At 35.9% G+C, this 27,178-nt stretch overlaps 1 protein-coding gene across 1 annotated transcript in view; it reads right to left on the bottom strand.

Annotated features, from left to right (window-relative positions):
* The window catches only part of GMPS (guanosine monophosphate synthase), a 65,184-nt gene that overhangs the window by 13,439 nt on the left and 24,567 nt on the right, over positions 1-27,178 (bottom strand). The window contains exons 5-12 of the mRNA XM_045812055.2: positions 23,648-23,751; positions 15,769-15,962; positions 15,338-15,503; positions 11,905-12,056; positions 11,248-11,421; positions 9,495-9,600; positions 6,433-6,548; positions 4,291-4,416 (exon numbers count right to left, since the gene is read on the bottom strand). Of these exons, the coding sequence (XP_045668011.1) occupies positions 4,291-4,416; positions 6,433-6,548; positions 9,495-9,600; positions 11,248-11,421; positions 11,905-12,056; positions 15,338-15,503; positions 15,769-15,962; positions 23,648-23,751 (1,138 nt within the window). The remainder of the gene's footprint in view (positions 1-4,290; positions 4,417-6,432; positions 6,549-9,494; positions 9,601-11,247; positions 11,422-11,904; positions 12,057-15,337; positions 15,504-15,768; positions 15,963-23,647; positions 23,752-27,178) is intronic.

Below are 27,178 nucleotides of genomic sequence, written 5' to 3'. Positions count from 1 at the left end.
AAAAATAGTCCTTTCAATAAATGGTACTAGGAAAGCTGGACAGCTACATGTAAAAGAATAAAACTGGACCACTTTCTAACACCATTCACAAAAATAAACTCAAAACGAATTAAAGATCTAAATGTGAGACCTGAAACCACAAAAATCCTAGAAGAGAAAACAGGCAATTTCTTTGCTATCAGCCATAGTAAACATTTTTCTAGAAATGTCTGACGCAAAGGAAACAAAAGGGAAAATAAACTATTGGGACTACATTGAAATAAAAAGTTTTTGCACAGTGAAGAAAACCACTGGCAAAACCAAAAGGCAACCTAGTGAATGGGAGAAGACATTTGCAAAGGATATAGCCAATAAGGGGTTAATATCTAAAATATGTAAAGAACTCACACAACACCAAAAAAAACCCAAACAATCCATATCAATAGATATTTTTTCAAAGAAGACCTACAGATGGTCAAAAGACTCATGAAAAGATGCTCAGCATCACTAATCATCAGGGAAATGCAAATCAAAAGCACAACGAGATATCCCCCATACCTGTTAGAATGGTTAGTATCAAAAAGACAAATGAGTGTTGGCAAGAACGTGGAGAAAAAAGAACCTGTGTGTACTCTTGGTGGGAATGTACAGCCACTGTGGAAAACAGTTTCTCAAAAAATTAGGGGCGCCTGGGTGGCACAGCGGTTAAGCGTCTGCCTTCGGCTCAGGGCGTGATCCCAGCGTTATGGGATCGAGCCCCACATCAGGCTCCTCTGCTATGAGCCTGCTTCTTCCTCTCCCACTCCCCCTGCTTGTGTTCCCTCTCTCGCTGGCTGTCTCTATCTCTGTCAAATAAATAAATAAAATCTTTAAAAAAAAATTAAAAATAGAAATGCCATATGATTCAATAATTTTGTAATTTTACTAATGGATATTTACCCAATGAAAATGAAAACATTAAGTTGAAAAGATACATGCACCTCTATATTTACTGCAGCATTATTTACAATAACCAAGATATGGAAGAAACTTAAGTGTCCATCAAGAGATGAATGGATAAGGAAGATGTGGTATGCATACACGTACACAGAGAGAATATTATGCAGCCATAAAAAAGGATGAGGTTTTTTTGTTTTTTGGGTTTTTTTTTTTTTTTTTTTTTTTCCATTTGCAAAACATGGATAGACCTAGAGGATATTATGCTAAGTGAAGTAAGTCTGGCTGAAAAAGACAAACACTACATGATTTCACTCATATATGAAACCTAAAAACCCAATAAACAGCTAAATCAGACCTATGAATACAGGAATAAACTGATGATTATCAGAGGAAAGGAGCGTGGGAGGATAGGCAAAATGGGTGAAGGGGGAGAGATACAAGCTCCCAGTTACAAGATGACTAAGTCATAGGAATAAAAGCCACAACAGAGGGAATACAGTCGATGATATTATAATAGGGATATATGGTGACAGCTACACTTGTGGTAACAAGCATAGAATAACCTATAGAGAAGCTGAATCACTATGTTGTACACCTGAAAATAACATAACATTGTGTGTCAACTATACTCACACACACACAAAACTATTAAAATGAAAAAAGATCTACCCATGTTTATTAGCTGGATATTCTTAGGTATTCTTAAGTTAGAGGTAAAAATAATTTCATAAACATTTACTATAAATTTCTTTAAAAATGAACCACTGAAAGTTAACTTAAAAATAAATGAATAGGGGCGCCTGGGTGGCACAGCGTTGAAGCGTCTGCCTTCGGCTCAGGGCATGATCCCGGCGTTATGGGATCGAGCCCCACATCAGGCTCCTCCGCTAGGAGCCTGCTTCTTCCTCTCCCACTCCCCCTGCTTGTGTTCCCTCTCTCGCTGGCTGTCTCTATTTCTGTCAAATAAATAAATAAAATCTTTTAAAAATAAATGAATAAAACATAATATTGATTCCCTTTTCTTTGTCCTTTTTTTTTTTTTTAAAGACTTATGTATTTGAGAGAAAGAGCACGAGCGGGAGGGGCAGGAGGAGAGAGAATCTCAAGCAGACTCCTCGCCAAGTGCAGTGCCTGACACAGGGCTCGATCTCGACCCAGAGATCATGACCTGAGCTGAAACCAAGAGTAGGGTACTTAACCAACTGTTCCACCCAGAGGCCCCTCCTCTGTCCTTTTAACCCAAGTGATTTGCTTTAAAAATGAATGAATGAATGAATGAATGAATGAATGAATGAATGAATAAAGTTAAACTAAGATAAGCAATTTAAAAAGATTCATTAGCTAACTACCTACCAGTCACGATACTGAGAATATGAGAATTTAGACTATATGAATGCTAATTTGATAGTATTTATCAAAGTTTAAAGTGTACATGTTCTTAATTCAGGACATGATCTTACAGAGTAGCATGACTAACAGCTTGAAGAATTAAGATATTACTTGCTGAAATGCCTATACTAGTGAAAAACTGAAACAGTTTAAATGTCCACTGGTAGGGGAATGATTAAACTATGGTATAACCATACATGGAATACAAGGCAGTAGTTAAGAATAATCTACTGGTAATGGCATACAAAGATAAGAAATTTGTGATGTCAAGTTTAAAGGAAAACGACGATAATGCACATCTATAATTCCTTTTACTTTCTTTTTAAAATTAATGTTTCTGGAAGGACACATACAACCCAACTGGAGAATAGGCAGAGGGAAAATTACTCTAAAGGTACTGAGGTTTTGCTTTTTTTTTTTTTTTTTTTACAAGTATGGTTTATTTTGGGATTTAGAAAATAAACTTCATTGCTATACTAACCATGAATTATAATTTTTTTCTGGGCTTCCAAGGGTCTCACCTTCAAAAGCATAAACAACTAGAATAAAGTAAGATATCTAACAACAAAAGAAACTTTTATTTTGATGGTAGAAGTAGTGGAACCTGAAATAAACTTCATTTTTATAGAAGTCATTCATCTAACAAACTGCCTCAAACATCTACTCATCTAACATTATTATCTATAATAATTATCTAAAAAGGGAAATGGGGAACTGATCCAATTCAACTTCCTGCCTGGCAGGAGTTAGTATAGAGTTGGAAGTTCTCTGTAAGAGATCTACTTAGGACTGGAAAAACTTACAAATCAAATAACTTATCTGTTCTATTTTTATATAGTAGGGTAATATGTGCCTAAAAGTATCATAGCATAAATTTCAAAATCAATCTGTGTATGATGAGATAACCAAACACTACTGAAAGAAAAGTATTTCTACAATTCCAGAAAGGGTGATTTTAATAGTAATTTAAAAAGAATATACACGGCTTTCACATATGGCCTTTAAAAGGGGGGGGGGGAGAGGGAACAAGTTCAAAATAACTGGACCTTTCATTTCCATGAACTAAAATACTTTAAAGGCAACAATGAATTTTTATTATCTCATTTACAGACAGAGCTACATGGATTCAAGAGATGGAGGAATTTAAACTGATGACTCAACTTCATGTATTTAGGAAAAAGAATATACTAAGTCTCAGATGAATAATCTCTAAAACAGAGTTGATTTCTTTCCACACATAAGGAAGGCCCAATAACTGGCATTCATACCATTTTGAGTTGAATTACTGACACCTTTTCTAGCTTTCATTTAACTAAAAACCCTAACAGAATAGAAACTTTCCTCTTCCCTACCCTCCCAAGCTTTTCCCTAGAAACTCACTTGAGGATCATATAAAGGAGAATTTAATATAATCTATTTATAAATAACATTTTAAAACTGAAAACTGTATTATCCTTACATACTTTTACAATTAGAACAATAAATTCAAAAATGTTAGTTGTACATGATCACAGCTAAGAGACAACATGTTGACGAGGCAGACAGCACTGGTTTAAGGAATACACAAGCTGAGAGCAAGACCTAAATAGTGTAACATGTTCATCTGGGGGCCTTCTTGCACTTAAGACTTCTAAAGTCACGGTACATTTTCACACCAAGAGGCAGACATGAGGATATGACTTCCTGATACCTGTCCTTCAAGGCAGAAGCAAGCAAGTCAACCCTATAGCAAACCATTGTTTGAATATTTACTTTTGGTTAAATGACAGATGTTCCCAAACTATAAAATCTCAGCCTGAATATTTAGTTCCTATAACCTTATTCACTCCATAAGCACTCTATAAAGTACCGCCTTTTTACATTTCTAAATTTGGTGTATATACTTTCATATTTCATTTATCTAAGTCATTCCTATTTCAGTATTAGCAGAAAGATTAAACTGCAAAAAGTTATGCCACAGATCAATGAATTCACACAACTCACCTGCACACCTACAGTTTTAATTGGCAGAAGGAAGGCATTCAATGAATGCAAACTTGTAATTTGCATCAGCTTCTCCTGGTCTTCTTCCGTTGTACAAGCTTTGACTCTTTGTAATAGTGTATGCGGCTGAGAAAACCAAACAGACATTTCTTAAGGTTTCAAGAAATAAGGTATTCTTTTGCTATCTATTACTGTCTTATGTATCTATCCTTACTGGTTTACAGCAATAGTTCCTATTTGATATTTTTCTTTGACTTGTGTGTGCTATGCAATACATCAGAATTTCACTCCTGAGGGCCAGGGATATGAGAAGTTAAGTATCAGGATAAGAAACACAACTTATATTTGTGTACTTCGGGGATTTAATCCTGTCACCATCAAGGGACATACCTCACATGAGGTAAACCTTTTTCTTATAACAAAACTTCTTACCATAAAGTCACTTTTGTTTAAAATTAATAGATCTCCACCAACTTTTTTTTGGTGTATTTCCCTAGTCTATGCTCTTCCATTCTTTTACTTTCATTCTTTCTATCCTTAGGTAAACAGACTATAATTAGATTTTACTTCTCAATCCAGTTTGACAATCTATGTCATAACTAGAGATGTTAGTCCTTTTAATTAACTGTCGGTTAATAATATGGTTGAATTTCATTCTACCATTTTATTCAGCAGTTTCTATTTGTTCCAGTTTTTAGGTTTCTTTCTCTTTTCTTACATTTTTCTAAACTATTTCTCCTAGTTCATTTATTTCTCTTCTACTGGTTTTGAAGTTAAACCCTGTATTTTTCTTCTTTTAGTAGTTCCCCTAAGTGTTAACACGGATACTTAACAGAAGAGAATCAATCTCTCTGTCCTCCTGGCAAACAATACAAGCATCTTCGCTTTAACTCCAATCAATTTCCTGTGGCTTATATGCTATTTTAACTGTATATTGTTATAATATTTTTAAACAAACAAAAATTAGAGATTATTTTATTATACAGCCCATGTTTGTTTCAGGCTGAGAGCCACTGCCTTTAGTTCCTTAAGTATTTGACTGTTGGTAGTCAATTCTGTTTATCTAAAAATGTCTTCATTTGCCCTAGTTCTTAGAAGACAGGTCATCTGCTCACTATTCACAATTATTTTCTCATGTAATCTTCTTGTTTTTACTGTGCTTTCAGTATAATAGTCTTTCCTGGATAAACAATCTTTCTTCTGTAGCTGTTTTGTCTTTGGCAGTCTGCAGTTTTGGTAGGTATGCCTACTAGGTGTCATTTATTTTTCCATTATCCTAAATCAGATGTGTTAACATTTCCTGAATCTGAGGCATGGTGTCTTCACCAGTGTGGACGAATTCAAATATTTTTATCTATTATCTCCTCCTGGACATACGTTAAAATTGACCTTTTCATTCTATTTTAACCTCGTCTCTATATATTTTTTCTTTGATGCTTTGTTCTGATTTCTGGAAAATTTCTTAACATCTCTCCTTGAGTTCATTACTTCTTTCTTTAGCTGTTTTCAATTTCAGTTATTTTCATTACTAGAACTTAATTTTTTCAAAGCTGCCCAAGTTATTTTGATAGTCTTTTACTATATACCTTATTCTAATTATCAACTGCTTCTTTTAATTCTATGTACTTTATACTAACTCCGGTATCTGAAGTGTTTGAGGGTCTTGTTCTGCCAGTTTTTTCTGCTAGCTCTCATTCAAGTTACCTTACTTCTATATAAATTTTGTAATTTTTTAAGTTCATATATATTTATTGAAACTCTATATGTGGGGATCTTTTAAGGTCTTAAGACACTCAAGAATTAACACTGCTAAGCCTGACACTTGGAAGCACTACCAACCAGGTCCACTTTAAATTCTTAGCTTGAAGTTTTTCAGACCCCTTCACATCTAGCAGTTCCAGGGATTCAAGGTATCTTATCTGTTGTAAGGTTAAAAAGATAAGTCTACATTTACAAGTCTCTGTAGAATATTTTCTTTACAGTCATTTAACATGTTAAATTACCCTGAATTCTCAAAAAATGAAACTCTAACACATTCATTGTAAATACTACAGTACTACAAGAATCCATTCAATTCCTTATACTGATGAGCTGTGTCTATTTAAAACTCCTATAATATACAAATTCAAAGGGAATTATTACCTTCTTAACACTTGCAGAAAAATCAGCTACTATTTTCAAAATATTGTTGGTTTCAGGGAAGTCCTTACAAATATAAGGTTCTTCAGCACATATTACTCTGATTGCCAGGCCAGGACCTAAAGAGAACAATAACCACTGTATTTAATATAAATTTTATATTTAATATAAAAATATGAGTTTCCAAATATAAAATCCTTCCAAAAATTAAAATCCATTGGCCATTTTAAGTTTTTTCCAGTTTTACTGAGACATAATTGACATATAACCATTATAAGTTTGGTGTTTTTTTTAAGATGCATTCATCTATTTGAGAGAGAGGGAAGGGTAGAGGGAGAGAACACCAAGCAGACTCCCTGCCAAGAATGGCGCCCAACTGGGGAGCCAATCCAACGATCCCGAGATGAAATCAAGAGTGGGAGGCCCGAGGCGCCTGGGTGGCACACTCGTTGGGCGTCTGCCTTCGGCTCAGGGCGTGATCCCGGCATTATGGGATCGAGCTCCACATCAGGCTCCTCCGCTAGGAGCCTGCTTCTTCCTCTCCCACTCCCCCTGCTTGTGTTCCCTCTCTCGCTGGCTGTCTCTATCTCTGTCAAATAAATAAATAAAATCTTTAAAAAAAAAAAAGAGTGGGAGGCCCAACCGAGCCCCTTCACTTTAAGTTTTTTTTAAGTGTTTTATTTCAAATGTAACTATTAGTTTCCCATCCAACTCATCATTTTTTAGAATGCTTTAGTTCTTTTTTTTTTTTAAAGATTTTATTTATTTATTTGACAGAGATAGAGACAGCCAGCGAGAGAGGGAACACAAGCAGGGGGAGTGGGAGACAAAGAAGCAGGCTCATAGCGGAGGAGCCTTATGTGGGGCTCGATCCCATAACGCCGGGATCACGCCCTGAGCCGAAGGCAGACGCTTCACCGCTGTGCCACCCAGGCGCCCCTGAATGCTTCAGTTCTCTTTACATCAATGATTTCTATCTCCTATTTTTGATCGTCCATGTATTAAATGTCACAAAATTCTCCAATAAATATTAATTCAAAATATACATGCCCATCTTTTTTAAACTTATTAAAGGAATTTTTAAATATATAGAAAAGTAAAGAGGACAGTGTAATGAACCACCTTATTATTCATCACCCAGGTCAACTACCAATCTAATTTTAGGAAGAAGAATATGCTGTTTAAAAAAAAAAAAAAAAGGTACAACAGAGTGTTTAATTCCAAAAATGTGAACTGGTATTTCTATTTCACCAAATACTTAAAAGGATGAAAACATAAGGTATGCATGGATCTAAAAAAAGTGGATTCTGCTTCTTTACTATAACAGAAAAGGTATCCTGTGAGATATCTGGTTATAGACAAAACCTTAGCCATGTTTCATTAATTCCTCAGTTTCATTCTTTATCTGTAGAATAAACAGCTTATTTGAGGTAAGTAGTATGCCTTATTTCTTTAAAAGCACCAAAATGTTTTTTACCAAAGAAATCTTACATAATAAATAAAATCCAATATATAAATATACTTTTAAAAGCCAAGTGACTCTAGTGCAATGATGACCAAGGACACAGACCACTTGGCTCGCTCCATTACATTCACACACAATCCTTTGCCAACACACAGGTTAGAGACTGAACATCTTGAATTCCCAGATTTGAAGTTTATTGATACAAACAACTCTGATCACCACACGAATATACCTTTGTAACACTGCTTATAGGACCAATAAGATATTTAAGAGTACAAGCTCTGAAGTGAGACTATCAGGGCTAGAATCCCAGCTCCAAACCTAACCTGCATTACTTTTTGGCGAATTGGGCTCTGTCCTCAAAATATCCTCAACTATAAAGCAGAATAATGGTAGTTTTATTGTGAGGATCAAATAAGACAGTATGTGTAAAATATTCAGAATGCCTAGCACATACTAGTACTTAAGAATTGTTAACTTTTACTATGCTTAATTACACCATTCTCTCAACTCATCACCTAATGACTATTATAAAGAGCCAGAAACTGAGGTACAAGACTTACCCAACCTCAAGAACTTATAACAAAAATAGTTTAAGACTCTCAGTTCTAACTTTAAATAAATACCACCTCTAATTAGTTATTTTTCTGTATGACAGCAGCAAAGAACTATTTAAACTGAGTATTTTTTATTTGTTCATTAGTTACATACAGCCCTATGCAAAGAAGTAATTCATCCATTCAGATAAGTCAACCATAGGATTAGGATTTCAGAGAACCACATTTTAACCTGGCCTTCCATGGAAGGCATCATGGTATAGCAGAAAGAACATATAAATTGCTGCTCTAACACTAAGAATTGTATTGCAATGTGGGACACCTGGGTTGCTCACTCTGTTAATAAGCATCTGACTCCTGATTTCAGCTCAGGTCGTGATCTCAGGGTTGTCAGATCAAGCCCCATGTCAGGCTCCACACTGGGTGCAGAGCCTGCTTAAGATTCTCTCTCCCTGGGGCGCCTGGGTGGCACAGCAGTTAAGCGTCTGCCTTTGGCTCAGGGCGTGATCCCGGCGTTCTGGGATCGAGCCTCACATCAGGCTCCTCCGCTGGGAGCCTGCTTCTTCCTCTCCCACTCCCCTGCTTGTGTTCCCTCTCTCGCTGGCTGTCTCTCTCTGTTGAACAAATAAATAAAATCTTTAAAAAAAAAAAAAAAAAAGATTCTCTCTCCCTACCTCTCTGCCTATTCCCCTGCTGGACTTCATGCTCGCTCTAAAATAAATAAAATCTTAAAAAAAAAAATTGTGTGGCAATATTATTAAAATAACTCTATGCCTTGTTCTTCTCATCTGTTGGCAACATTATAGGTCAGACTCACTGGAGTATTGTAATATTTAAATATAAATACAATGGAAAATAATTATGTAAGAAAATGAAGTACATACAATAGATATTAAGAAGAATTTTGTTCCCCACCCACCCTTTCCTTTCTCTAAAGTTACATATTCCCTGAGATAAAAATTTATTTCAAAATTGTCTGAAGTGATTTTTCTTCAACATGAAAGTCTAATGACAAATCGAGCAATTCTTTTTTTTTTTTTTACCTGGAAATGGATGCCTGGAAACTAACTCCTCCGGAAGTCCAAGTTCTCTGCCTAAAATTCTTACTTCATCCTTATGAAAATCTTTCAGAGGTTCTATTACTTTTCCCTACAGATGGAAAAAGCCAATTAATACCAATTAGTAATGAAAATGACATGGAAAATAAAGAGTAACATATTATTGGCCTTTCCTTTTGATTTTTAAATCTAAGGTGAAAGACATTTTTTAAAATTTCATATCTTAAAGTATTTTCTCCCATGTGTTCATAAGGAATTAGATGAATATTTTACTGATCTTCATACTTTGAAACACATTTTAAACATAAACCTTTCAAATATAAATAAATCAGAGCAGTCCTACCCACCATCTCTGATCTAATTCTCATTAGAATGGAAAGCAATTAGAAAACATCATACTAGTGTTTCAAAATTAAAGCTCTCCAAGTGATATCATTAAGTGAAAAGACAACCTACTCCTATTTGATAAAAGGCCTATACAGTGTATAAAGAAGACTTACAATTCAGTAATAAAAAGACAAATAAACCAATCAAAAGTGTGTAAAAGATCTGAATAGGTATTTCTAAGAAGATATACAAATGGCCAATAAGCACATGAAAAGATGCTCAACATCATTAGTTATTAAGGAAATGCGAATCAAAGTCACAATGAGAGGGGCACCTGGGTGGCTCAGATGCTTAAGCATCTGCCCTCGGCTCAGGTCATGATCCCAGAGCCCTGGGATCAAGCCTCACATCGGGCTCCCTACCCAGCAGGGAGCCTGCTTCTCCCTCTCCCTCTGCTGTTCCACCTGCTTGTACTCTCTTGCTCTGTCAAATAAATAAATAAAATCTTAAAAAAAAAAATCACAATGAGATACCACTTCACATCCACTAAGATGCCTATGACAGACAGTAGCCATCTTAATGAGTGTGAATTACAAAAAAAGAGAGAGAGAGAGAGAAAAATAACAATTGTTGACAAGGTGTGGAACACTGTTGGTGGATTAAAATATGGTATAACTGCTATGGAAACGTTAAGAAGTCCCTTTTAAAAATTAAAAATAGAACTACCATGGGGTGCCTGGGTGACTCAGTCAGTAGAGCATGCAACTCTTAATCTTGGCATTGTAAATTCAAGCCTCATGGTGAATGTAGAGATTACTTAAAATCTTAAAAAACAAAACAAAACAAAACAAAAAAACCTACCGTATGATCCAGCAATACTGCTTCTTATATATAACAAAAAAACAAAACAAAACAAAAAACTGAAAGCAGGGTCTCCAAGAGATATTTGCCAACTCATGTTCATAGCAGCACAAGTCACAATAGCCAAAAAGTAGAAGCAACCCAAATGTCCATTGATAGATAAATGGATAAACAAAAGGTGTCTATACATACAATGAATCATTATTTAGCCTTAAGAAGGAAGGAAATCCTGTCACATGTTACAACATGGATGAACCTTGAGGACCTATGCTAAATGAAATAAGCCAGTCACAAAAAGACAAATGATTCCACTTTTATAGGATATCTAAAGTAGTCAAATTCATGGAGACAGAAAGTAGAATGGTGGTTGGGAAGAAGAAGAAGAGAGCAGCTGTTGTTCAAGGGATATAAAGTTTCAGTTTTACAAGATGAATAAGTTATGGAGATCTGTCTCACAACAATGCAAATACACTTAACGTTAGCTATACATTTAAAAATGGTTGGGGGGGAGGGAGAAAGGCTTTATGGAGAAGTTCTCATAAGCTTTTACCTCTTCTCTCAACTTTCTGATAAGCTCTGTGTCATTGTGATGGGTTTTGATGAGTTCAGCTTTGCCACTTGCAACAAGGGATGCACTTTCAATTAAATCAGGCCGTAAAGTACCTTGGGCAAGGAAAACCTCCTCTGGTTTCAGGTTCATTTCTCCAATTACTTCATTGGCAATCTATAACCAAGAGGAGTAAAACAGCCTTTTAAGAGATTAATCTTTTAAAAAGATAGCAGTCTTTTTTTTATACTTTCAACAAGATTTCTCAGAATCCTTTTGCAATATTGACCAAGAGATAAAATCCATACCAACCCCCAAAGTAAACTCTTTTAAGAACATATGCTTTAGAAAGATTCAAAAAGATAGGCAAACATTCAAGAGCCTGAAAACTAGCCACGGAAATACTCAAACAACTAAAAAGTCTAATATCAACTGAAATACCTAGTCTTAACTACTTAAAATAAAAGCCTGGCAACGTAGTATACATGTTTTTTTAAAAACCAGTCAGTGTAATAGTAACATACACTAAAATTCTTAACCAAAAAAAAAAAATCAAAATTAGTCAGCAGATTTGATTATTTGATACAAGGACAAGGAAAACCAAATATTGAAATTCACATCAAAAACAGTACACACTGTGGATATTTTTTAAAAAGGTACCTTAACAAAAGTATCCCCAATAATTTTTCTTTTCTCTTCAGGACTTGTTGTCATATTTAATGTTTTGCTAATTCTTTTTCGTGGAGTTCTATCTTCATCTGATATTGGTAAAGTTGTTGTTCCGTTGTAGAAAGAATGAGCAGCATTTATCACTGAAGAAGAGAAGAGAAGCACATTTTTTTTTAAAGATTTTATTTATTTATTTGACAGAGATAGAGACAGCCAGCGAGAGAGGGAACACAAGCAGGGGGAGTGGGAGAGGAAGAAGCAGGCTCAGCGGAGGAGCCTGATGTGGGGCTCGATCCCATAACGCCGGGATCACGCCCTGAGCCGAAGGCAGACGCTTAACGACTGCGCCACTCCTGCGCCCCGAGAAGCACATTTTAAAACTAATAGAAGATTTTAAAAAACATAAATGATGGGTCAAACTACAGAAAGAAAACCTAGGTGGATCTTCTGATCACCCTTACCTTGGCTACATATTACAGAACTACCAATAAAACCACGATTAACAGAGTCCAGACACAGGAACTCACTAAATTTTGTTTTTTTGAGAATCCTGTGGCGTTTAATAATCTAAGGCCATGATATCATACATTATTCCGGTTGCTTTCCTGTATTCAGTGCCCCACCAGAACAGCAAGCAAAAGCCAAAGGAAGAAGGATAGCCCAAGGGAACTGAAAGCAGTTCATATACAGAGATCAAAATCCTGAGAGTTGCACACTGAAAAACTGATGTTTATCAACAAACACTTAGCAATCACTGGCTATCCTTTTATTTTTAAAGAGCAAGGTAATTAAAAACTTACTAAGATCTCTACTTGGTAGTAAGGCTGAACAACTCATGAACCTCACTGAAACATAGCTGGCTAATTCACTGGGGGACATCAGTGAATTTGTAGCTCTTTCTCTTAAACTGGTCAATTACCCCAGAAAAGATACCTCCAATCAGCATTCTGATAACAAAACACCAGAAGTGGCAGGGAGAGAGAGTCACCATTCAGTATACAGATTTTTGCTTACTCCTACTGTTTCTAATGTAGAATCTTATTTCTACCCCCAACTATGCCTGGTACTGATATGCCCAAATCCAAAGTTTCTTTTATGTAGCCTCTCTAGAGAATAAATCCGTCTTCCGATAAGAAGGGATAGCAGCAATTTATTCCTGTGTTAAGGAAAAGAATCTCTTTCTCAGATTTTCAACCAATCTGTTGTAGGCTCACGCAGAGAACCACACCCCACAGGGAAGCCAATGTTTCCAAATCTTGAGCCTCCCCACAAGTCCTGCTTTTGTTAGTTTCCTCCCCTTAGCAACATTTTACTAGATATATCTCCTCAGACAAGGGAAAGGAAAGCAAAAATAAACTATTGGGACTACATCAAAATAAAAACCTTTTGCACAACAAAGGAACCTCTCAACAAAATGAAAAGGCAACCGACTGACTGGGAGAAGATATTGCAAAGGACATATCTGATAAGGGATTAATATCCAAAATATATAAAGAACTTATACAACTCAACAGCAAAAACACAAATAACCCAATCAAAAAAGGACAGAGGGCCTGAATAGACATTTCTCCAAAGAAGATATACAAAAAGCCAAAAGTGCATAGAATGATACTCAGTATCACTACTTATTAGGGAAATGCAAATTAAAACCACAGTGAGATATCACCTCACGCTTGTTAGAATGGCCATCACCAAAAAGACAAGAGATAATAAATGCTTGCGAGGATGTGGAGAAAAGGGAAGCCATGTGCAATGTTGGTAGAATTGTAAATTGGTACAGCCACTACAGACGAGTTTTGGTAGCTTCTGGGGGCCTCAGTCAAATGTCCAGCCAGACTTCAGCTCAGGTCATGATCTCAGTGTAGTGAGATAGAGCCCCGCATTGGGCTCCATGCTCAGCGTGGAGTTTGCTTGAGATTCTCTCTCTCCCTCTGTGTCTCCCCGCCACTCCCTCCCCTGCTCACACTCACTCTCTCTAAAATAAATAAATAATATCTTTTAAAAAAAAGAATTTTTGGAGGATCTTCAAAAAATTAAAAATAAAACTACCATGTGATCCAGCAATCCCACTTCCAGAGATATACCCAAAGGAAATGAAAACACACAAAAAGATACCTGCACTCCCATATTCATAGTAGCATTATTTGCAATAGCTAAGATATGGAAACAACCTGAGTATCCATCAATGTATGAATAAAGGTGTGATATATATATACACACACACACACAATGGAAAATTATTCATCTATAAAAAACAAGGAAACCTACCATTTGTGACAACATGCATGGACCTTAAACGCCTTATGTCAAGTGAAATAAGTCAGGCAGAGAAAGACAAATACTGTATGATCTCACTTATACGTAGAATCTAAAAAATCAAACTCATAGAAAAAGAAATCAGACCTATTATCAGAGCTGGAGGTGAGGAGAAGGGAAATTGGAAGAAGGTGGTTAAAAAGCACAAACTTCCAGTTACAAGATAAATAAGTACGAGGGCGATATTGTACAACATGACGATTATAGCTAATACTGCTGGTTGATATATAGAAGAGTTAAGAGTGAATCCTGAGTTCACATCATAAATTTTTCTTTCCTTTTTATTGTCCCTATATGAGAAGGTGGATGTTAACTGAGACTACCGTGATAATCCTTTCAAAATATATGCAAAATCTAATAATCATACTGTAGCCTTAAACTTACACAGTGATGTATGTCAATTATTTCTCAATAAAACTAGGGGAAAAAAAGTGACTATAGACTCTTCACCTCTCTTCTCTGTATAAGCGTTTCAGTTTGTAAAATAATCTGTACATCCATACCTGTTGTAGGAAGACCTGGAAATTCTCATACATAAATAATATTATGGATGGGGAAAGATAACTCAAAAAGAGTAAATGAGTAGAAGAGAACAGAAGGACAGATGGAATTTTACTGATTTGATTTTTGGGAATTTCTATTGATTTCAGTTTTAAAATTTATACTGGGACCCCTCTTGAACCAGATAATTATAATGTAAAAGTAAAAAACATAATTATAAGCTTATTGGGAAACCTGTACTTGTTTTTTTATTTTTTTTAATTTTTTTAAGATTTATTTTAAAAAGAGAGTGTGCGCCTGTGTGAGTGCACACAAGAGCAGGGGGGTGGAGTGGAAGGGGGGGGCGGGCAGGGAGAGAGAGAGAGAGAGAGAGAATCTCAAGCAGACTCCCCACTGAGTGCCAAACAGGAGGCAAGGCTCATTCCCATGCCCAACATCATGACCTGGGCCAAAATCAAGAGTAGGACACTCAACTGACTGGGGCACCCAGGTGCCCCTAGAAACATGTACTAGGTTAAGACAATGAGCTCACTCAAACCATAAGGCTAGAGATCTGATTTGTTAAATAAGCCCTCACATATAGACTTTTCTGAGAGCTCTTCAATACCTTTGACCTGAATTCCAAGCTTTTTGAGGGCCTCTTCTACAGACTGGCTTTCTCGTTTTCTCATAAAGCCATTATCAATGTGCACAGCAATGACTTGATCTTGGCTCAAAGCACGATTCAGCAAAGCTGTACAAACTGTTGAGTCTACTCCACCGCTGAGTAAAACCTACGAGGTGAAATTAAAAGAAAAATCAAGTTGAGTACAATAAACAAAATATAAATAAAATAAAAACTATCAGCTTAAATCATTACCTTTAAAAACACTTTTTAATCACAAGTAAATATGGTCACTGAAAAAGCACTCTGAAACACTGCAACTCACAAAACATCCGATCACCCAGTCAACACTTGAGGGCTATGGTGATGAAGCCAGCTCTGAGTTCTAACATTATTGACATAAATTTGTAGACTTTCAGATGTAAATTTCTTACCAAAACTTTCGATGTGCCTACTCTCTCTTTGATCTCTCGAATGCACTCAAGTTCTCTGTTCTGCACGGTGAAGGTTCCACTGCACCCAGCTATGTCATAGAGGAAATTCTTCAGGATTACTTTCCCATTTTCTGTAAGGCCAACTTCAGGGTGGAACTGTGCTCCATATAATTTTTTAGATTCATTTGCTATACCTTTATAGAAAAAATAATCACAAGTTAAAAATGTTTTCATGTGGAAGACTCAACTAAGTACCCACAGTAATTCCTCACAACTTCTTTCTCTATAAATGTAAAAAACTGATGCAACTTAGTGCACTTTTAGCTACAGGGGAAAAAAAAGCGTAAAACAAAAATTACATTGCCACGCTTTTTCTTTAAAGGTCTTTAGGTAGCAATTAGTAAACTATATAGGACAGTGAAGTAAGTCCTACAGAGATTACCTCATAGTACTTTCACTTCTCCACCCAGATTACTTTGTCTATTTAATACAATGATAACTCAGTTTTGGCTCTCAGTCCTACATGGTTTCAAATGCAATACGCAGCTATCAATTTTATGTATTAGAAAAACCTCACGTACTAGGCCTATCAGAATATTCTATGTAATCCTTTTTTAGATACTATTAATCACAAATGTAACTTCGTGGATTTGACTAATGTGTTTCTGACAAATTATGGATTATTTACTAAGCAAAAGATGTTAGGCTAGATGTTTTACCTGTGCATGCATTACTTCTGTTTATGGCTCTGAGATAGCAAGAAATTTACAGCTGGTTAAGTAGTTAAATCAGGCCTAGCAGGCTCCCAAATTTATACTCATTCTACTACACCAAGGAACCTCACATTTTCTTTACTTGGGTTCTAGGACACCACTCTCTCGGTTCACTTATTTCACTGTCTGTTCCTTCTTAATCTTCGTTGGTTCTTCCTCATCTTATCCATCTCTACACATGAAAGTTGCCCAGTACTCAACCCGTAAATCTCTTCTCTATATATTGAGTGACCTACAACTCTCATAACTTTACATCCTACCCATATGATGGTACACCCCCAAATTTATACCTCCAGCCCAATTTTCTACTCTACAGTCTAGACTCCTACATACAACTGCCTACTCATACCTTTTTTTCTATGTTTAATAAGGCATCTTGAATTTAATCTACAAACTTGCATGACTGCATTCTTTCCTTTCAGGTAAACAGAAACTTCCAACTTTCTGGATGGTTGGACCAAAAACATGGGAGTTAAAACTCAGTTATACCCTTTTTCCCCCTCCAAATGCACTCCGACAGCAACTCCTTTGTGTCTCCTGAATTTCAAAACACATCAGAATCCAATCTCATTTAAGATTAAAATCCTATCAAACATCTTTTCCAACCACAATGGTAAGAGACTAGAAATTACAAGAACAAAACAAGAAAATTCACAAATACACGGATACTATAAAGACATGCTCCTGACAAAGGAATGGGTCAAAGGATAAATCAAAAGAGGAAAAAAAAAACCCAAGACAAATAAAAATTGAAACATAACAACCAAAACTTACGGGATGCAGCAGAAACAATTCTAAGAGGGAAGTTAAGGGCAATTAATAACTACATCAAAAAAAAAAAAAGAGAGAGAAAAGAAAGATCTCAAATAAACCTAGATTCCACCAAAAAAATTTAAAACAAATCAAACAATTTCAGTAAGGTGGTGGAATAGAAAATCAACATAACAAAGTCAGTTGTGTTTCTGTAAGTTAAATGTTTCTATAAGTTAAACTATCAGAGAAATTAAGAAAACATTCCCATTTATAATAGTATCAAAGAATAAAATATTTAGGAACAAACTTAACCAAGGTGGTGAAAGATCTGTATACTCTAAGATAATGATGAAAGAAACTGAAGGCACAAATAAATGAAGAAATATCCTACGTTCATACATTAGAAGAAGATTGTTAAAATGTCCATTCTAGGGGCGCCTGGGTGGCTCAGTCGGTTAAGCGTCTGCCTTCAGCTCAGGTCATGACCCTAGGGTCCTGGGATCAAGTCCCACATGGGCTCCCTGCTCAGCAGGGAGTCTACTTCTCCTTCTCCCTCTGTCTGCCACTCCCCCTGCTTGTGCTCCTCTCTCCCCCTGACAAATAAATAAAATCTTTAAAAAAAAAAAGTCTGTTCTACCCAAAGCAATATACAGATTCAATTTAATCTCTATCAAAATTCCAATGGCTTTTTTGTAGAAATAGAAAAAAGGAATCCTAAAATGTGTATCAAACCACAAAAGACCTCCAAGAGCCACAGCAATCTTGAGGAAAAAAAGAGGCATCACATGTCCTGATTTCAAACTACATTATAAAACCATAGTAATCAAAACTGTATGGTATTGGCATAAATACAGGCACACAAACCAAAGAAACAGAATCAAGAGCCCAGAAATAAATCCATGTATATATGATCCATTTACAACCAAGAAGCCAAGAACATAAAATGAAGAAAGGGTAGTCTCTTCAATAATGGTGCTTAGAAAACCAGACAGCCACATACAAAAGAATGAAACTGGATCCCTACCATATACATATACAAAAATCAACTCAAAATTGATTAAAGACTTGAACATAAAACCTGAAATCACAAAACTCCTAGAAGAAATCACAGGGGAAAAGCTCCTTGACACTGGTCTTGGCAATGATTTTTGGATTTGACACCAAAAGCAAAGGCAAAAAAACAAAAATAAGTGGGACTATATCAAAATAAAAAGCTTCTGTATAGCAAAGGAAACCATCAACGAAATGAAAAGGCAACTTATGGAATGGAAAAAAATATTTGCAAGCCATATATCCAATAAAAGGTTAATATCCAAAATAAATAAGGAACTCATAAAACTTAATAAAAAACAAAACACAGCCCAATTTAAAAATGGGCAAAAGACTTGAATAGACCTACAAAAGAAGACTTTTGAAAGACTACAAATGGCCAACAGGTAGATAAATATGCTCAATATCACTAATCATCAGTAAATGCAAATCACATCCACAATGACATCCTTTCACGGCCGTTAGGATGTCTATTAGCTGCCATGATAAATGCTGGCAAAGAGGGAGAGAAAAGGAATCCCTCGTAAAGTGTTGGTGGGATATATATAAACTGGTATAGTACTATGGAAAACAGTATAGAAGTCCCACAAAAAATTAAAACCAGAATTACCATATGATCCAGCAATTCTACTTCTAGGTATACATCAAAGGATATGAAACCATTATCTCACATAGATGTCTGTATGTTCACTGCAGCATCACTCACAATAGCCGTGACATGGAAATAAGCTACGTGTTTATATCAATGGACGAATGGATAAAGAAAATACATATGTAGATGAACACACACATAATATATACACACAAAATGGAATATTATTCATCTTTTAAAAAGAAGGAAATCCTGTCATTTGCAACAACATAGATGAACTTAGAGGGTATAAGGCTAAATGAAATAAGCCAAAGACAAATACTGTATGGTACTGCTTATATGTGCAATCTTAAAAAAAATAAATGAAAAGTTGGACTCAGAAACAGAGAATGGGAAAGTGATCACCAGTGCCTGGCTGTGGGAAATAAGAAGAGGTGGTAAAAGGGTACAAACTTTCAGTTGTAAGATGAATAAAGTCTGAGGATCTAACTAATAATACGGTGATTATAACTGATAACACTAACACTGTACTAGGTAATCTAGATTTGCTCAGAGAACAGAGCTTAAATGTTCTCACACACGAAAAAGGCAAATATGTGAGGTGATGGATGTGTCAATTAACTCCACGGGGGAATCTTTTCATTATGTGTACCTATATCAAATCAGCACACTGTATACTTTAAATACCTTACAATGTTATCAGTTAATCTTAATGAAGCTAAAAAATTAAATTAAAAAAAGGTTGAGAGAAAAAAAAAAAACTACCAACCTAGAATTCTGTACCCTGAGAAATTATCCTTCAAAAGTGAAGAAAAATAAAGACTTTCTTAGACAAGCAAATATTGAAGCTATTTGTTGCAAGCACACCTGCCTTGCAAGAAATTATAAAAAATTTCTTTAGGGAGAAGGAAAATGATGAAAGATGAGAAACTTTAGTCTACATAAAGAAAAGAACATCATTCACAGTTCCTGGCTCACAGATCCCAAAACCTTTAGAATTTCTTAAGAGAGGCGAGCTTAAAGGTATCTCTCATATTAATAAGGTGACGTTCTGAAAGCACCTAAGGATGGGGGCTGGATGCCAGGGGAGACAACCATGTGATTAGAGGCTTGGAACTTTCAGTCCCAACCTCCTGGACTCCAGGGAGGGGAGAGGGGCTGGAGGATGAATCAATTACCAGGAAGCAATGATTTAATCAATCATACCTATATAATGAAGCCTCCATAAAAACCCAAGGGATGACGTTTGGATTAGTCATTAGTCAGATTAGTGAATATGTGGAGTTTCGGGGAGAGTGGTGCACCTGGAGAGGGCATGGAAGCTCCACGTCACTTCCCCATTCTCTGCCCTATACATCTCTTCCATCTGGCTGTTCCTGAGTTACATTCTTCTATAATAAACCAGGGATCTAGTGGTAAAATGTTTCTCGGAGTTCTGTGAGCCATTCTAGAAAATTAATTGAACTGAGCAAGAGGTCGTGGGAACCTCTGATTTACAGCCAGTTGATAAGAATAAGACACCTGTGACTGGTGTCCGAAACCCAAACAGGGGGTCACTGGAACTTCCAATCTATAGTTTTTCAGTCAGAGTCACAAGTGATAACCTGGGTTTGCAACTGGTGTCTGAAGTGTGTGTGGGGGGTGGGGGGGTGGTCTTGTGGGACACAGCCCTCAACCTTTGAAATCTGGTGCTGTCTCTGGGTACACAGTGTCAGAATGGAAATGAACTGAGGTGACCACATTCAAATACCACACTGGTATATAAAAATTGTTTGTTGGTGTAGGAAACCCTCCCCAACTCTCCCCACACACTGGAAACTGCTCTCAGAACACCAAAGAACAGCAAAGACAGTGCTTAGAGGGAAATTTTCAGCACTGAATACATATATTTAAAAAAAAGATTTATGGGGCGCCCAGGTGGCTCAGATGGTTAAGCACCTGCCTTCCACTCAGGTCATGATCCCAGGGTTCTGGGATCAAGCCCCACATCGGGCCCTCTGCTCGGCAGGGAGCCTGCTTCTCCCTCTCCCTCTACTGTTCTCCCTGCTTGTGCTCTCTTGCTCTGTCAAATTAATAAATAAAATCTTTAAAAAAAGAGAGAGAGATTTAAACTCAATCACCTAAACTTCCACCTTAAGAAATGAGAAAAGAGGGGCAAATTATATTCAAAGTAAGCAAAGAAATAATAAAAATTAAACAGAAATCAATGAAACTGAAAACAGGAAATCAAAAGCAACCACCACCACCACCAACAACAACAACAACAACAAAACCAAAAGCTGGTTCTCTTTGAAAAGTTCATAAAATTGATAAGCCTCTAGCCAGGTTAACTAAGAAAAAGAGAGAGGACACAAATTACTAATGTCAGAAATGAAAGATGAGACATCACTACAGGTCCCATGGACATTAAAATAATAAAGGAATACCATGAATAACTCTGTGTCCACAAATTTTATAACACAGATGAAATGTGTCTTTCTCTTTGAAAGATACAACTTACCAGAACTCACATAAGAAACAGATAATTTCAATAGGCTTCTATCGATTTTAAAAATTACGTGATCTGATTCAATAGATGCAGAAAAGGCATCTGAAAAAAATCCAACACCCATTCATGATAAAAACTCTCTGTAAACTAGGAATATAGGGGAACTTCCTCAACTTGATAAAGAATATCTTCTAAAAACCTACAGCTAAAATCATACCTAACAGAAACTCAAAACTTTTCCACTAAGATCCGAAACAAGGCAAGGATGTTCCCTCTCCCCAATGCTTTTCAACACCATATAAAAGTCCTAACTGATGCAATAAGAAAAGGAAGTAAAAGGTATACACTGAGAAAGAAGAAATAAAACTGTCTTTGTTCACAGATGACATGATCATCTATATAGAAAATCTGAAAAAAAAAAAAAAAACAAAAACAAAAACAAAAAACAGTAAAACTCCAGGACTAGTATGTGATTATAGTAGTATTGTAGAATGTAAGGTTGATACACAAAAGTTCACTGCTTTTCTATGTACCAGCAATGAACAAGTGGGATTCGAAATTAAAAACAATTAGCACCCAAATAAACAAAATACTAAAGTATAAATCTAACAAAATATGTACCAGATCTATATGAGAAAACAATCACTCTTGACCACTCACTTCCACTTCTACCACACTATTCCTTACACTACTATCTCCTGTCCTGATTGCTGAAGTAGATTCCTAGCTGATCTCCCTACTTCTACATTTCACCCTTTCTCTTTTCTCCTCACTGTAGCCAGTGTAATCCTGAAATTAGATCATGAGTAAAGCCAACAATTTCACAGTGGCCTCAAATGGCCTGTGTCCTGGCCCCTCGACAATCTCTCTAACCTCATCTACTACCACTCTCCTCCATGCTTACTCTGCTCCAACCATGTAGTCTTCCTTGCTGTTCCTCAAACATGGTCCCATCCCAGGAGCTTTGTACTGCTACTTCCTCTTCTCCCAAATACCCAGAAGGGTAAGCACTTACTTCCTTAATGTTCAGTATCATTTTACAGGAATACCTTCCCTGAATATCCTATATAAAACAGTAACAACCTTAATCACACATATTCTGCAACGCTCTTCTCTTCCTGTATTTCTTGTCAATGCACTTAAATGCTGACACTTGACATATTCTTTGTTTGCATATTAGCTGTCCCATCCCTCCCCCCAACTAGAATGTTAAAACAGAGATTTTTGTCCACTTTGTTCGTTACTTTACCCTTGGCACCTGGAACTGTCACTGGCACAAAGTAGTCACACAAATATTGGTTGAATGAATACAAATACATAAGCCATCTACCACTGTTAATCTTTTATTAAATAAAGACATTTTAATATGAAAACCATCCTGAATCATTCTTATTCTAATGTTAAGTAATTATAGGCAAATTATTCAATTCGGTTTATCCATGAAAAATCTTTTTTTCAACTTACCGTTTAGGTGTGGCATTTCAAACAAAAAGAACTTTACTGATAAATCCACTTTTTTTTCTTTTTACTGACTTCCAGGATTATTGGTAATTATTTACATAATAACTATTCAAATAAGCAAGTCAAAAAAAATCACAAACTGCCAGAAAATCAATTCCTCTTTCTCAAGAAAGAAGAGAATAAAAATGGCTTTAAAGTAAGGATTGACAAAATTTCTACAAGGCGCTAAACAGTAAAAATTTTATGCTCTGTGGAACACATGCACACATCCCTGTCTTTTATTATAACCCTTTATTTATTTATTTTTTTATAACCCTTTAATAACATAACAGGCTATAGGCTAGATTTGACCCACAGGTCACAGTTTGCCAACCCTGCCTCAGAGACATGTCCTGAGGTGTTTCAGATGCCCAAGATACATGCCTACATATACCTAAGAAAGGCATTTAAAAACCCAATTATGAATAAAGCACACTAGAAAATTAGACCATTTTCAAATTTTTCTTGAGCTGTAAAAGTAGTGTTTTACATTTGGAGAACTTCTATTAGAATGAACATCTTTTAAAGTATTTCAGAGCAAACCAGTAAGTGATTTCTAAATAATCTAATATTAAATTTCCTTCATAAATTAATGGTTGATCCTATATTTATAATATCTTTTAAAAATAAAAAATAAGAAACAGTACCTCATACAGAAACAAATTCTTAGACTCCTCAGATAAGTTTTTTAAACTGAATTCTGCAAAAGTTTAAAATTTTCACCTGCCACAATGTTCCCAGAACGCGCCACAACCTTGAATCCATCAGCTACTTTGTCCACACTATCTCCATGGGTAAGCAAAACAATTTCTTCCTTCTGAAGGCCTCTAAAAATACAAAAAATAAAACACAACACAGAAATATTTAATTAAAGACATGGTCAATGGGATCTTTTGCTTTATTTTTCTCCAGCTTTACTGAGGTATAATTGACATGTAACACTGTGTAAGTTAAAGATGTACAACATGATGACTTTATATAATGAAATAATTACCACAGTAAGGTTACTTAACACATACATCACACATCACATAGTTACCACTTTTTTATGTGTATGGGGAGAACATTTAAGATCTACTCTTGGCAACTTTTAAGTATACAATACAGTGTTGTTAACTGTAGTCACCATGCCTGAACATTAGATCCCCAGAACTTATTCATCTTATAACTAAAGTTTGTTCTTTTCCTTTAAAATACTAACTCACCATATCTGTAAATAAAAAAAAAAAAAAAACAGAAAAAAGTGTGTAACAGTGCAACACTGCTAGAATTTAAATTCATTCTATGCATTATAAATAAATCCAACAGGAGTATTAAATCTCAAAAAAAGCAATCTGTAAAAATTGAAAACTGAAAAAAATATATTTAAAAGTCGGTGGTATAACTACATGCATAAAAACTGATTTCAAGAAGCTACAAAATAATAATTTCAACATTTTATCTGTATTAGGATTTATCTTAAGAACAGAAGGCATTTCAGAGATCTAAACATTCAGTAGTTTTATATCAGAAAGTAATAGCACTAATACTGATGTTGTTATTTTGCAGTTATAGTGTAAACACACGCATATTATAGGTTAAAACAAATATTAAATAATTAGGAATTGAAGTTTTCAGCCTCAGAGTAAGGATATACAAAAATCAAAGTTGTTAGATAAAACCCTATAACTTTCACTTTAAATGGAAATAAGAGTATACATGGATTTTGTTTTCTCTAAAAGAATACACATTGACTGACTATATTTACTGAAAAGGCCTAGAAACAAAGACAACCCAGTAGCAATGTGAACTTCTACTTCTCATGCCAAATAAGTTGAAGGCATGGGTTAAAGAAGATCTAAGTAACATTTATCAAATGCAATGTGTGGACTTTCTCTCGACCCTGATTCAAACAAATCAACTATAAAAAGATATGTTTTACATTATGAGAAAATCTGGCAGAGGGCTGAATATTAAATATTAAGTAGTAAAAAAAATAAATTAAAAATAAAGCAAGAAGATAAACTACATTAAAGTCAAATGGATGTTTTGGGTTTACTACTGTTGTCATCATTGTTTAAGATTCACGTAGGTTGTGAATAAGTTTCAGATTTTTAGAACTAGGAAGACAAAGAGAAAAACTAAATTTTAACCAGATCTTTAGATATAAAGCCTCTGCAGTATCACATACTACCGTGATTCCTAAAATGGTTCTCAGGACTAGTCACTTTAGATACAGATGAATGTAAGCAAAACCTCTCCATTATGAAGTGGAATAAGCAATGGATCTCAAATGCATTTTGGTAATGAGTACCTTCAGCTCATAAGATTATTTTGAGCCACTACGGCTTTTTTTATTAACCTTCCTTCGAAAAACGAGAATCTTTGAACAGATATACTTATTTTTGCTCTTCCTCAAAATTAAAGAGGAGCCAGCCACAGCCAGTTTTGTGTATAAACTGGGATATCTCCATTTCAGATAAGTTTATAACTTAGATTTTAAAATTTCTGATCTGTCCAATTTGGAGAAAACTATTCATTAGGAATTAATTTACGCACAAGTATGTTAATAAATGAAACATACCTGTAACTAAAAATAATTAGCACAATTAAAAGAAATGGTAACAAAAAGTAACTGCATAATGGACAGACTTCAGGAATCACTATGTTGTACACCTGAAACTAATGTAACATTGTGTCAACTACAATTATAAATAGATAAAAGTAAATTTCTTGGGTTCACGAAAAAAAGGTAACTGTGGCTCACTAACTGATATCAGCTTGCATTTTATAGATTAATGCAGTAAGGGAGAAATGTAGTTTTAAAGTAAAAATGAGGGGTGCCTGGGTGGCGCAGTCATTAAGCGTCTGCCTTCGGCTCAGGGCGTGATCCCGGCGTTCTGGGATCGAGCCCCACGTCAAGCTCCCCTGCTAAGAGCCTGCTTCTTCCTCTCCCACTCCCCCTCCTTGTGTTCCCTCTCTCTCTGGCTGTCTCTGTCAAATAAATAAATAAAATCTTTAATTAATTAATTAATTAAGTAAGTAAAAATGAAATTTAAGGGGCACCTGGCTGGCTCAGTCAGTAGAACATGCAACCCTTGATCTCAGGGTTCTAAAGTTTGAGCTCCATGCTGGATGTAGGATTACTTAAAATCTTTTAAAAAACAAAAAAATAAAAATGAAATTTAAGTCAAAATGAAGCAAGTCAGCCTGGCTGGCTCAGACAATAGAGCATGCAACTCTTGATTCTGGAGTTGTGAGTTTGAGCCCCACATTGGGCACAGAGATTATTTAAAAATTAAAAAAAAAAAAAAAAAAAAAAAAGCAACTGTGTGACCCTATCAATAGTCTACTAAAATAAGCTTTCCCCAAAACATGGAAAACCCCAAGAAAAGAAAGCTTCTGGTCCTCTGGAAAACTGAATGAAAATGAAGCCTTTTTTTTTTTTTAATTTTATTTATTTATTTGACAGAGAGAGACAGCCAGCGAGAGAGGGAACACAAGCAGGGGGAGTGGGAGAGGAAGAAGCAGGCTCCCAGTGGAGAAGCCTGATGTGGGGCTCGATCCCGGAACTCCAGGATCACACCCTAAGCCGAAGGCAGACGCTTAACGACTGCGCCACCCAGGCACCCCTGAAGCCATTTTTTTTTAAGTCAAGCAGAAGATAAATGGTTCCAGGAAGACAGTGAATAGCTCATCCACCAATTTTTAAATAGATCAGAGCTATAGCACCTAATCTGTTGTTACCTAGAATAAGAATCGACTAATACGGGGCGCCTGGGTGGCACAGCGGTTAAGCGTCTGCCTTCAACTCAGGGCGTGATCCCGGCATTCTGGGATCGAGCCCCACATCAGGCTCCTCCACTATGAGCCTGCTTCTTCCTCTCCCACTCCCCCTGCTTGTGTTCCCTCTCTTGCTGGCTGTCTCTATCTCTGTCAAATAAATAAATAAAATCTTAAAAAAAAAAAAAAGAATCGACTAATACATTCACTGTATTAAAAGATAGTACACTAGGTACAGTTATGCTGGACGTAGAGAAAGTGAGAAGGAGGGAAACGTCAACACGTATTTAGTAATGAGTCCAACAAATTGGTTGTTTGCTAAGCACCCAGCAAAAACATGAGGGAAGAGATATACAAACACATTTGGTAGACGCAAGATAGTTTAAAACACATCTGGCACACTAATGTTTAGAATCATACTCCAAAGAGTAAAAAGGAAAAACTACAAACATTGGCATCCCAGTATGCAATCCCAAACAGGGGTCCGAGACC

The sequence above is a fragment of the Ursus americanus genome, chromosome 20 (assembly GCF_024610735.1).
Source record: "Ursus americanus isolate L20-20 chromosome 20, mUrsAme1.1.p, whole genome shotgun sequence".
Taxonomy (NCBI): Eukaryota; Metazoa; Chordata; class Mammalia; order Carnivora; family Ursidae; genus Ursus; species Ursus americanus.
The sequence above is the reverse complement of the archived record's forward strand: the minus strand, read 5'-3'. Positions and strand labels throughout refer to the sequence as shown.